Below are 12,770 nucleotides of genomic sequence, written 5' to 3' on the forward strand. Positions count from 1 at the left end.
CAGAAAAAAAGGCACATTTTTACTAGTGTATAAAGCTAAATTATTATTATTCAGATTTTTTATTTTAAATAATATATCTAAGTATATGATTTAAATTTGTACATAAACAAACTTCTATTGCTTAATATATTATTTGATTAAAATATCAAGATATTTAATTTATAAACCGGGTGATATCTGAACAAAAGACCTATCATAGGAGCATGCATATATTGTCATTTGATCCAATAAATAGTAAAAGAATATGTTGATATAACAATCCTTTTGAGAACATTTTTTTTTTTAATTCTCAAATGAATATTCATATATATCACTCTATAGATATATAATTTAATTATTTAATATAAGCTCTTTTACGTGATAGACCCTATAGAAAAATTTAAAAGTTAGAATTTATTTTATTTTATTTGAGGATTTATAATTAATTAATATAATAATGAATGGTACCTAACTTCTACAAGGATTTCCACTATACCCACTAGCTGGAGACATAATTTATGATGAAATTTATAGTGGGTGGGATGTGGGCCGGGTCTAATTAAAATAAATTAATAAAAAATATATAAATCTCATCATCTAATATGTTGCAAGCAAAAACCTAATTTTGTGGACCCTTTTATCTTGAAAATCAAAGTGTATCTCAGTTATTAAAAATATCTCTATTTATTTTATTTAATATTTTTTGTTCCTTTTTTCTCATCAAAACTATGTCATTCCACTCAATCCTAATTATTATTTTCTTTTAGTATTTATGTGAAATAAAATACTTTAATTATACTGGTTTGGAATGAGATTCATTTAAGAAAATAAATTGGATAGGATTGATATTCATAGTCTTTTCACAAATTTCTCACTCATTGATTAAATTATCAATTAAAATAGTAGAATATTATTTTTTAAATAAAAAAATCAATTTTCTATTATATATAAATATTTGTACTAAATATTTCAATTTTTGATAATCTTCATCTTAACCATTTTATTTGTTGAAGGTTATTTAAATAAGCAAATCTGAACTAGAAAATAAATGACTTGATTTTTTTTTTTTTTTTTTTTTTTTTTTGCTAAGACGACACTCCTTGATTAGCTTATCTTTTCAATCAAATCCTCACCAAATAAAGTTATTAAAATATAAAAAAAAATATTATTTTACCTACTTAGCCCATTTTAAAAAATTTAAATAAATTTTTTTTTTCATATTTCAGTTGGATTAAGTACTATAAACATGAGAATTTTGTTTTCTCTTATTTTTTTTTTAAGTGAAACCATTTTATTAACTCACTGTTTTGCAAAATTTAAAAAAATGAAAAAACCAATAAAAAAAACTAAAATTAAAGTTAAAGTTAAATTAATTTAAATACAACTCAAGAAACATATGAAAACATAAAAGTACTCCATATAAATATTTTAGTTTTTTTTTTACAAAGAAGTAAAATAAACTTGTCAACCTAAACAACATAAAAAAAAAAAAGTGAAATAAAGTAAAAAAAGAATGAGAAATTAAAATTAAATACGAATGTAGGAGTAACAATAAAACATTTTACATGTCGCCCATAATATAATATTTGTTGTGATCATCGAGAGAGTGAAACTTAATTAACTTAGGCCTGGATCTTTTTGAGTTATTTTAAAATTCACACAAAATTAAATTTTCAATCAATCATTTCTTAATAATCATATCACTCATTTCATTAACTAAAATAATAAAATACACTTTATTTTAAATTATTATTTTTATTTTATTTGTATATATTAATACATTTTAAATTTTTTTATCAAAAAATATTATCATCTTCTTAAAATTATCAACAATCATTACTTCTTTTTTTTTTTCTCTAGCTTTTTTTTAAAACCTTAATTGAAAAAAGGCCTTAAAGATAATTATCGTATGTATTATTTAAATAATTGTTAAATAACTCATCATCTTTTTATATATTAATTTATTAATTAAATTATTGATAAAAATACTAATCTTCTAAAATTAAATAATGAAACCTTTTGTAATCTGAATTCCAACAAACTTATTTAAATAATAACAATTTGAATTAGTCCTAACTTTTGTAAAAGAAATTATATTTTTATTGACAATAGTTGAGCATAAAAGTTAATTTATAATTTAAAATTTGTAATTCTAAAAACAAAACACTATCAAACAATTTTGCAATGCACCTGCAGTTTGATCAGTCAGATGCTCATAATGACACATGCAATAATAAACAAATTTATATATTTTTTTAAAAAATTGAATTTAAGAAAGAAAAAAAAAGGAAAAAGGAAAAGAGAGGACAGAAGTACAAATAACAAAATAATAAATAAAAAATAAAAAACCTGATGAAATTCAGTGGTGGGAGCAGTTGAGTCATACTGACGACGGGCGCATTACAGGAGATCCTATCCATACATTTACAATATTTGAATCTAACTTAATAAATAAATAAATGTTTTTTTTTAATTAAAAATTAAACACACACTACCTTAAAAAAATAATTTTTTTTTTAAGGATAAAACAGTTTTAGTTAATTCATATTCACGTCACAATCGATTTTTTATTATTATTTAAGGAGCTGTTACGCACTTAAGAGTTAATTTATTTCCACTCCTCACTGCAGGTCACTAGTAGGATATTTAATTCATTAAAAATATATTAATATTATTAATGTTAGGCAAAATATCTTATACAAATATTAATTGGTATTATGAGAAAAAGGCAATGATAGATCAATTTAAAATTTTATTATCCGAAAAGTCGTATGTTCTTAAAGTTTAGTGCTAGTTTTCAATTTATTCACACTTTAATTATTCGTTTCAGTTAATTTGTACCTTATTTGTTTAAATGGTTACATATATTGATATATTTATTTATTTATTTTAAAATAGTGTATTAAAAATGAATTAAGTACAACGATTAAACATAACATTTAAAAAAAAAATAGAAAACATAAAAAAAAATATACAAACAAGTTACCTACCAGGTTATCGATCTCGTACATTCTCAATAAAAAAAGATTAACTCTCCTACTGACTCAAATCGATTTTCCAAATCGAATATTATAAGACGTCAATATAAATGATACGAATCGAACGACTGCGATCATTAAGATTAAACGATTTCTCTCAAACAAGATGTTCGACCAGAAAATAATAAGGATTCTAACATAAATATGTAAGTCTTCCCATCAGTCATCTAAATCCAAATTTTTCAACAACCCATTTGAATTTTTATTTTACAGACGATTATAACAATTTATTATAATTAGAAACCGAACTAAACTAACCCTTAATTGATACTTAAAAAGAATCTAATTTAATGATATAAAGTCCACAAATGTGAATAGTTGGAAGCTGAGGAGGGGAAGTTAGGACATGAAAAGAATGATGATGGTGCTTTTGGGTAGTGCTTGTGAGTAATCATGATCATGATCATCTTTTATTTTTGTACTTTTTCTGCCCATATTTCTCATTGGCATCTCACCTTATTGTCTGCCTCTTTAACCCTAATCATCCCCACCATGCTATTCATCAACCCATCTTCTTTTTTTTAAAGATAACATTATTTAATTGATTCATATTTTAGTAATTAAATACAAATTATGAAACATAAAAGAAACCAATACTATGCATGGACTTTATTATTGTTGAGTAATACAAAATACAAACCATTTAATCCTATAACAAAATAACCAACAACCTAGTCTTAACAAAGTAGTTTTTTCCTCTCACTAATTTTTGTCTAATTTTGCAGATGAATAACCTAACAACTTGTAATTTTACTTCTTAGTAATAATGAAATTTTATACATAACAAACAATGATATATAATGCAATTTTCATTCAACTTATTCCTTAAACATTTGTATACCGTCGTGGACGGATTCAGGGTAGAGTTATGGTGGGTCTGAAAAAAAATTATGATCAATTTGAAGAAAAAAAAATTATATCTGAAATGGATAAATACATATTTTTTTAAAAAACAGAGACGCAATAGTGAGTTAAATTGTTTTTTATATATATAAAATTAGGGGTAATGTACCTTCCCACTGTCAAATAGATTTTTAGTGGTTAAATTTTATCTCAATTTTTTTTAATTAAGAAGAACTAATATGACCTTGCAATCATGAACCCCACTTTTAACATTAAACGTTTTTAAATGGAATTAAACTCATAATATTTTTGGTCTTTTAAGTCAATTCTCAACGTCAACGCCGCCGTACTTAGTGGGTTTTATCTCAATCTTAACCTATGCTTAATGCTTCACTTATTTTAAATGTTATGAAAAAAGGAAAAAAAAGTAATTAAAAGAGAAGAAGAGTAATTAAAGTGAGATAATGAGGGGGGATGGGCCATTAATTGAAAGCACTCTAATTCCGTACCACATGGAAGGACATGACAGAAGAGCAAAGGGCATTGCTTTATTTATTATTATTTATTTTCATTTTCCTTTATAAATAACGATCCCCTCTCCACTATCTCCATCACTTAATTCTCTCTCTAATTCCATGATCAGAAACTAAAATATCTGCTACGCCGCCATGGAAAACTCCTATAATGCAGCCGCCGTCCGTGATCATAACGAATCATCCATCTCCGACGTGGACGCATCCCGACCGTCGCTAGGTTTCCCTTTAGGAACAGCTCTTCTTTTAATAGTAATATTCAGCCTTAGCGGCATCTTCTCATGTTGTTATCACTGGGATAAAATTCAATCTCTCCGGCGATCACTTAATTCCAACTCCGACGACCACCACGATCTAGAAGCAGATGATGTAAACAACCCTTCATCTCCTTCCAAACCCACTCCTCCTTCTTTTCTTTCTAATAAGGTAAGTAATATATAATTAATTATTTTCAAATTTATTATGTATTTTAAATTAATTAATTAAATTAATTAATACAGATAGAAATACAAAGTTTGCCTGTGATTATGCCGGGAGATCGACTCCCTAAGTTCATAGCACTGCCTTGTCCATGTCAACCGCCAAGACCACCGGCGAAAAAGATCTTCTTACAGCCGATTAAGCCGGTTAAGCCGCCGCCAATTGCCATTCCTTTTTATTAATTTTTTTTATATCATTTTAATGTATATATACCACCGCTTCTATTTTAATTACTTATTTTATTTTATCATTTAGATTATTTTGAAAATACTATGATGGTTGTGTCAGAGAAATTACAATTATCTAAAAATTAATTATATTATGAATTTAAAATTAATTAATAAAAATATAATTCGGATATATTAAAAAAAGTATATATTTGATATAAATTCATAATTTTTTTTAAAACTTAATTACAACTAAAAAAGTACATCTTCTTCTAGGAAATATGACCTTTCCTTTAAGCCTTGTTTGAGAAAATGATTTTTTAGATTTTCCTTAATTTTCTTTTAAAAATCCTGATTTTGTTTGATAAAAAATAGAAAAAAATTAGTTTTTAAAATTTAAAAACTAATATATAATTTGAATTTAGAAAATATGATTTAGGTAAGAGAATGGTAATTTAGAGAAAGAGGATAAAATTCTAGAATAATTTTAATATTTAAATAGATAAAAATATTAATTAAATTTTTGATATAATGTTTGAGTTTTATTTCAAATAATCAAACAAGTCCAAAGTTTACAACTGAATACATTTCACAACATGTACAATAGTACGCACCGACCAACATTACTTTATCTTAAGTCTAAGTGGAGGGGTAAATGAACCGTTACTAGCAAGGTTATTCGAATCTCAACTCTCAACTCATCAAAACATCATTTGAATTTGTTGAATAGTTTTAACAAGATGAACTTGAACTTGTTTAAAAATTTTAGCGAGTCAAGCTAAAGCTTTTAAATATTTAATTTTTAAGCTCGCAAACATGTTCGTTAAGAAACTCGTTAATATGCTGGTAAACATGTTAGTTTAAAGACTAATGAAAATGTTCATTTATAGGCTCGTTTATGGGCTCACGAACATGTTGTTGGATTTTGCAACAGCAAAACTATGGATCTTCTTAGAAATCAAACATACTTTGCTCTCAAATGAAAGAAGTGATTACATTAGGAATGACTGGACTACTCCACAATCAAAAGCTCCCCCAATCTTTCTCTCTGGATCAGCCAAAGAACAAGAAGAAGAAGAAGGAAACCAGAAAACCCTAGATCTGTAATTCACTCTCTCTCAACCTTACTGTATGTTATGAACCCCAAAAAAAATATTTATACTCTAACCCGTTTACCCGGAATTTAAAACTCACCCGCAATGGCAAGGAACACCTCAACACATGTTCGTTTGGAGGTTAGATTAAAACCTCGTTTAATATTTAATAATTAAAAAATGTGAAGTTCTTTACCTAGAGTGAAACTTTCTTTTAGGCTCTCAACGAGTTCTTTAAACAAACTTTATACGAGTCGAACTCGAGCAAATCGTGAACCCAATTAAATACATACGAGTCAAGATTAAACTCTAATACAAAAGCTTAAAACGAGTTCGAGGTCAAATATAACCTAAACGAGTCGAGCTCGAGCCTAAATTAAACTGTTCAACTTGGCTCGACTTTTTTACAACCCTATGTCCAACTAGGGCTGCAAATGAGCCGATTCGAGTTCAAAACAGATTGAGCTCGAGTTCGACTTGATTAATTATTTATTATTTTAACTTAAACTCGAGCTCAACTCAACTATTTACCTACAAGCTCAGCTCGACTCGAAAGTTTAAACTAAAATTAAATTTTCAAACTTGAGTTCGAACTTAAAATATTTTTTTTTTAAACGAAAATATCAAACTTTCATACCTATTTAACCAAAGAAATAGTTGAGTAACTTGAGTTTATTAATTCTCAAATAAAATAATATGAAAAAATGAAGCAACGGAAGAGGAAATAATGTTTATGAATAAGTGAGAAAAATGATGAAGAGGAATAGTGATTTTGAATAAATGAGAGAAAATGTAAAAATGACATAATACATGTAAATAAGTGAAACTTTTGTGATTTTTTTACATAAAATATGATAGGATTGTTAGAATATAATATATTCGTTAGAATATATCTACGAAATATATTATATTAACGTTGAAAGATTAGAGAATTATGGTTTCTACTCTTAACTATGAATTTTGAAAATGTTGTGAATAAAAAATATTTGATTTAAATTTTATATTTTAATATTTTAATATTAAATATATATATATATATATATATATATATATTATATTATTCGGGTCGAAAAAACTCAACAAGTTATTGAACAAATATTATATTAACTAGAGCTCGACTCAAATATTAAATGAGTCGTTCGAACTCGGCTCGAACTTGATAAAAAAATGAAGCTCACAATTGACTAATTTGCGGTCTAAGTCCAACTAATACAATTATATTTATCATTTTCAGTGAATATCAATCTAGCTTATATAATTTGTATTTTTAATTCATTATAACTCTTTTTAAGGATAATATAAAGATTTTATAATAATTCAATGTAAAATAAAAATATGTAATTTATCTTAATTGATCAGATATTTTATTTACAAGATTTGTGATTTTAAGAAAAGAATTCAAAACATGAGTTTTTTTATTTTTTTATTTGCACAGGTTGCATCTAGGATAGCAATTATAGTCTTCTCTATTATTTTCAATTTATCCGTTGGAGACATATTTTCTTCGATTTCATCGGGATGTTATTTGTGTCCCATATGATAACTTTGTTCCGAATATTAATAGCACAATTAAATATATAATATTGTAATTTATTTATTTTTCATATTTATAAGAGTTTTAAGTTTATTTATTTATAGTAATTTGAATTCTTAATATATTTGTTAGGAAATGAGTCAACAATAGTAGGGGGTTGACCAAGTATTGTTAACCGCGAAAAAACTTTGTTTGATATTAACTCGTTAAAAGTTAATATATGTTTCTGTTCTTCACAAGTCTTCACAAAATCTTGACCAAAGTCAAGTGCAGAATTTTTTGTTTAGACTTGAAGCGACATATAAGGAGTTTGGAAGATTCGGAAAATAAATAACACAAGACACAAAGTTTGTTTATGGATGTTCGGAGCAAAATCTCCTACATCACCCTTTCTTTTCAACCTTAAGAAGGATATTCACTAGAAGATTTGGTTTGAATACAACGCTTACACAAACCTAGTTAGACAACCAGGATTTAGACAATGCATGTTTCCGAACTCCTAGCACACAACACTCTATTGAACAGAACAAATTCTGTAAACTTACAATACTTAAATCTCACACAGAAAGAATAGTATGTAATACAACTTTATAATCTAGCAAACTTGTAAACTCTTAGAACTTGAGAGCTTGAGCACTTGATTACAGAAAAGCTTTAAACTCATGAAAGCAGATAGTGAAAACGAACAATTAAAAGGTTTCAGTATTCGAGCGCTTGAAAATAGTTAAAATGGTAGAGGAAAATTGTCCTCCAACTTTTTCTTAAATAGATAACACCTCAACAGACAGATTTGCTTCAGAGGACACATGTCCTATTTCGGTTGGATGTGTGCCAGGGTAGTACATTAGAGAATATTCTTTTGATCGTGGATGTACTAGATGAAAATAGTGCACCAAATATTCTTAAGGAGATCGTGGTGTACTGGGAACGTACATCACATTGAATTTGAATTAATTTGGCATGTGGCAGTTGTTGTTTTTGGCACAATTAGAATCCCACATCGGAAGATGATGGGAGTGAAAGAAGTTTCTTAGTATATAAAAGAAACTATATTCACAATTAGCAGAAATCCCACATCGGAAGATGATGGGAGTTGGGGAAGTTTCTTAGTGTATAAAAGAAACTCTCCCCTCTTTGGTTTATCGCACCCAAATTTGTATCTCTTCTTCCTTATTAATTGATAGCCTTAGTGCTCGGAGACGTAGGCAACATTTTGGCCGAACTCCGTTATCAAATTCTGTTAGTGTGTTCATTCTTTTGTTTTCTTCTTTTGTGGTTCTGTCAGGGTTTTTCCCCAACAGCAGTCTTCTATAGGTTTAGCTCAGTTGATGTGTCAAACTGCCAATAAAGGATTGATGATGCGCTATAGAGGGATTTCAGATGCTTGATCAAATACCAAATTTGATCAAGAACCAGAAGTTCTTCATAAAAGTCGAACTTGATTAAATGCCGAGTTTAATCAAATACCGGAAGCGCCTTATATAGAACCGAAGTTAACATAAAACCAGAATGCCTTGTATAAAACAGAACTAGTTAAATATCGGAAGACCTTGATATAAAACTAAACTAGTTAAGGAAGGTGAACTACTAGTGAAATACCTTGGAGTACCCCTGTCATCAAAACAACTCCGATACAATCACTTCAGACAACTGGTAGAAAATGTTAGAAATTCTATCTTGGGTTGGGCTACGAAAAAACTGTCTTATGCAGGTAGAATCGAGCTCGTTAAAAGAGTCATCTTTGGAATTATTGGCTACTGGGCACAACATATAGTCATCCCAAAGAAAGTAAATGGTATCAGAGCCGAAGGTTCGTCCTTGGCATGGTGGAGTCTTCAAAAGGGGCGTCAACTCCTTCGTCATCCTGGACGAGGACACCGATGTCGAATTTGAAGTTTGCGGTGGAGATCTTTGATGGAACTGGGCATTTCGGCATGTGGCAAGGTGAGGTTCTAGATTGTCTTTTTCAGCAGGGTCTAGATGTTGCTATTGAGGTCGGAAAGCCAGATGGTATAGAAGAAAAAGAGTGGAGTATCATGAATCGATTGGCGTGCGGAACAATTCGGTCGTGCCTGTCCAGAGAGCAGAAGTATGCTGTGAAGAATGAAACTTCTGCACAGAAGCTGTGGCAAGCATTGGAGGACAAGTTTCTGAAGAAGAGTGGTCAGAATAAGCTCCTTATGAAGAAGCGACTGTTCCGGTTTGAATACCAATCAGGTACTACGATGAATGAGCATATAACTAAGTTTAATCAGTTAGTAGCGGATTTGTTAAACCTTGACGTTAGGTTTGAGGATGAAGACTTGGCTTTGATGTTGCTATCGTCCCTTCCTGATGAATTTGAACACTTAGAAACAACGTTACTTCATGGGAAGGGAAATGTTTCTCTTGATGCTGTAAGTTCTGCTTTATATAGTCATGAATTGAGAAAGCAGGATAAAAGGAAAAGCAAAGTAGATACAGCAGATGAAGCATTGATGGTCAGGGGCCGTCAGCAGAGCAAATCAAAAGGGAAAGGAAGAAGATCTGAAAGTAGAGTTGTCAAAGATGAATGTGCTTTCTGTCGTGAGAAAGGACATTGGAAGATTAACTGCCCAAAGTTGAAGAAGAAAGAGAAAGATTCTGAAGATGCGAATGTTGTAGAAAACAAAGGTGATGCAGATTCAGAATACTCTTTATCGATGTCACACACAATATCACATCCTGATGCGTGGATATTGGACTCAGCCTGCACTTATCATATGACACCAGTTCGAAAATGGTTCTTTGACTTTAAGGAGCTAGATGGTGGAGTTGTTTACATGGGAGATGCTAATACATGTAAAATAAAGGGGATAGGTTCAATCAAGCTGAGGAATGATGACGGATCCACCAGAATTATTAGAGATGTTCGGTACATACCGAATATGAAAAAGAATCTCATTTCTTTGGGGGCCTTGGAGTCGAAAGGCCTGCATGTGAAATTGGAAAATGGAGTTCTTAAGGTAATATCTGGAGCGCTAGTGATGTTGAAAGCTATCAGGAAGAGTAATAATTTGTATTATTATCAAGGTAGTACAGTAAATGGGACATCATGTGTATCAACTTCCGGGAGCAGTAAAGAGTTAGAGGCAACAAAGCTATGGCATATGCGATTGGGGCACGCTGGTGAGAAATCTATACAAACTCTTGTCAAGCAAGGATTGTTGAAAGGTACAAAAGTTTGTAAGTTAGATTTTTGTGAATATTGTATTCTGGGAAAACAAAGGCGAGTAAAATTTGGCACTGCTATGCATAATACCAAGGGTATTTTGGAATATGTGCACTCAGATGTCTGGGGACCTGCCAAGACTCCTTCTCTTGGAGGTAGACATTATTTTGTTACTTTTGTTGACGATTTTTCCAGAAGAGTATGGGTGTTTACTATGAAGAACAAAGGTGAAGTGTTTGAGATTTTTCTTAAATGGAAAACTCAAGTTGAAGACGAGACAGGAAGAAAGATCAAAGTTCTCCGGACTGATAACGGTGGAGAATACAAGAATGATCCATTCCAGAAGTTATGCCAAGAGTGTGGCATAGTTCGACACTTCACAGTTAGAAAAACACCACAGCAGAATGGAGTATCGGAACGTATGAACAGGACATTGGTGGAGAAAGTTCGATGTATGTTGTCTAATGCTGGGTTAGACAGGAAATTTTGGGCAGAAGCTGTGTCATACGCTCAACATTTGGTAAATCGCCTACCATCATCTGCACTTGGTGGCAAGACTCCATTAGAGGTATGGTCTGGAAAACCTGCAACTGATTATGATTCTTTGCATATTTTTGGTTCTACTGCATATTATCATGTAGCTGAATCAAAGTTGGATCCACGAGGAAAGAAGGCTCTTTTTATGGGATTTACTACGGGAGTTAAAGAGTATCGCCTCTGGTGTTTGGATGCAAAGAAAACCATTATCAGTAGAGATGTTACTTTTGATGATTATTCAATGTTAAATAAGGTAACACCAGACAAAATTGATTGTACTCCGCAACAGGTGGAGTTTGAGCAGATAAAGATGAGCCCAACTAGAAGTGACTCTCCGACGACAGACGAAGAGTTAAATGAGGAAGAGGTTCTGACCCAAGAACCTTCAGAACAAAGTGAATCAATTGTTGTTAATAGGCCAAGACGAGTTATTCAAAAACCAGGTCGGTTTGTTGACATGGCGGCTTATGCACTTCTAGTCGTAGATGATGTTCCATCCACTTTTCCAGATGTCAGTCGAAGTACTGAAAATGGAAAAAGGAGAGGTGTTATGGAAGATGAGATGCAATCTATTCAGAAGAATGAGACATGCAAGTTGACGCATCTACGAAAAGGGAAGAAGGCTATTGGTGGTAAATGGATCTTTGCTAAGAAAGAAGGATTTTCCGAAAAATTTGATGTTCGCTACAAGGAAAAATTGGTAGCTAAAAACTACGCTCAGAAGGAAGGCGGTGATTATAATGAGGTACTTTCTCCTATTGTTAAACACTCTTCCATTGGAATTTTGTTGGCCTTGGTAGCGCAGATGAATTTGGAGCTAGCTCAACCAAATGTGAAGACCGCAGACATACACGGTCATTTGAACGAGAAAATCTACATTTATCAACCAGATGGATTCAAAGTTGCTGATAAAGAAAATTGGGTTTGCAAGTTGAATAGATCATTGTACAGGTTGAAACAATCGTCGAGACAATGGTACAAGCGACTTGATAAGTTTATGATTGAGCACAAGTACACAAGAAGCAGATTCAGTTCATGTGTGTATTTGCGCAAATTGCAAGATGAGTCTTACATCTATCTACTCTTGTACGTTGATGATATGTTGATAGCATCAAAGAGCCAATATGAAGTTGACAAGTTGAAGGCTCAATTGGGTAGAGAGTTCAAGATCAAAGACATTGGGAAAACCAAATCTAATTGTTTAGATTTGGTAAACACATTCCGCGTTTGAGTCGGCGCTGAAGAGCGCCAATTGGAAGCACTGAAGGTTTATTTTTTAATATTGAAGATTAGTATTTGGATATTGTGCCAAGGTGGAGATTTGTTGTTTTTGGCACAATTAGAATCCCACATCGGAAGATGATGGGAGTGAAAG

The 12,770-nt window shown here is 30.8% G+C and overlaps 1 protein-coding gene across 1 annotated transcript; it reads left to right on the forward strand.

Annotated features, from left to right (window-relative positions):
• Positions 1–4,489: 4,489 nt before the first annotated feature.
• Positions 4,490–5,136, forward strand: LOC124922373 (uncharacterized protein At5g65660-like). Its single transcript, XM_047463106.1, has 2 exons — positions 4,490–4,819; positions 4,894–5,136. The coding sequence occupies exons 1-2, from the start codon at positions 4,529–4,531 to the stop codon at positions 5,053–5,055; spliced, it is 453 nt and encodes a 150-aa protein (XP_047319062.1). The 5' UTR covers positions 4,490–4,528; the 3' UTR covers positions 5,056–5,136.
• Positions 5,137–12,770: the final 7,634 nt, after the last annotated feature.

The sequence above is a fragment of the Impatiens glandulifera genome, chromosome 1 (genome assembly GCF_907164915.1).
Source record: "Impatiens glandulifera chromosome 1, dImpGla2.1, whole genome shotgun sequence".
NCBI classification, from domain to species: domain Eukaryota; kingdom Viridiplantae; phylum Streptophyta; class Magnoliopsida; order Ericales; family Balsaminaceae; genus Impatiens; species Impatiens glandulifera.

What these genes read in the sequence shown, in the direction of transcription:
- LOC124922373 (XM_047463106.1), top strand. Translation starts at nt 4,529, where the DNA reads ATGGAAAACTCCTATAATGCAGCCGCCGTCCGTGATCATAACGAATCA. An exon ending in CTTCTTTTCTTTCTAATAAG is followed by an intron (nt 4,820 to 4,893) that starts GTAAGTAATATA and finishes TAATTAATACAG; the next exon opens with ATAGAAATACAAAGTTTGCC.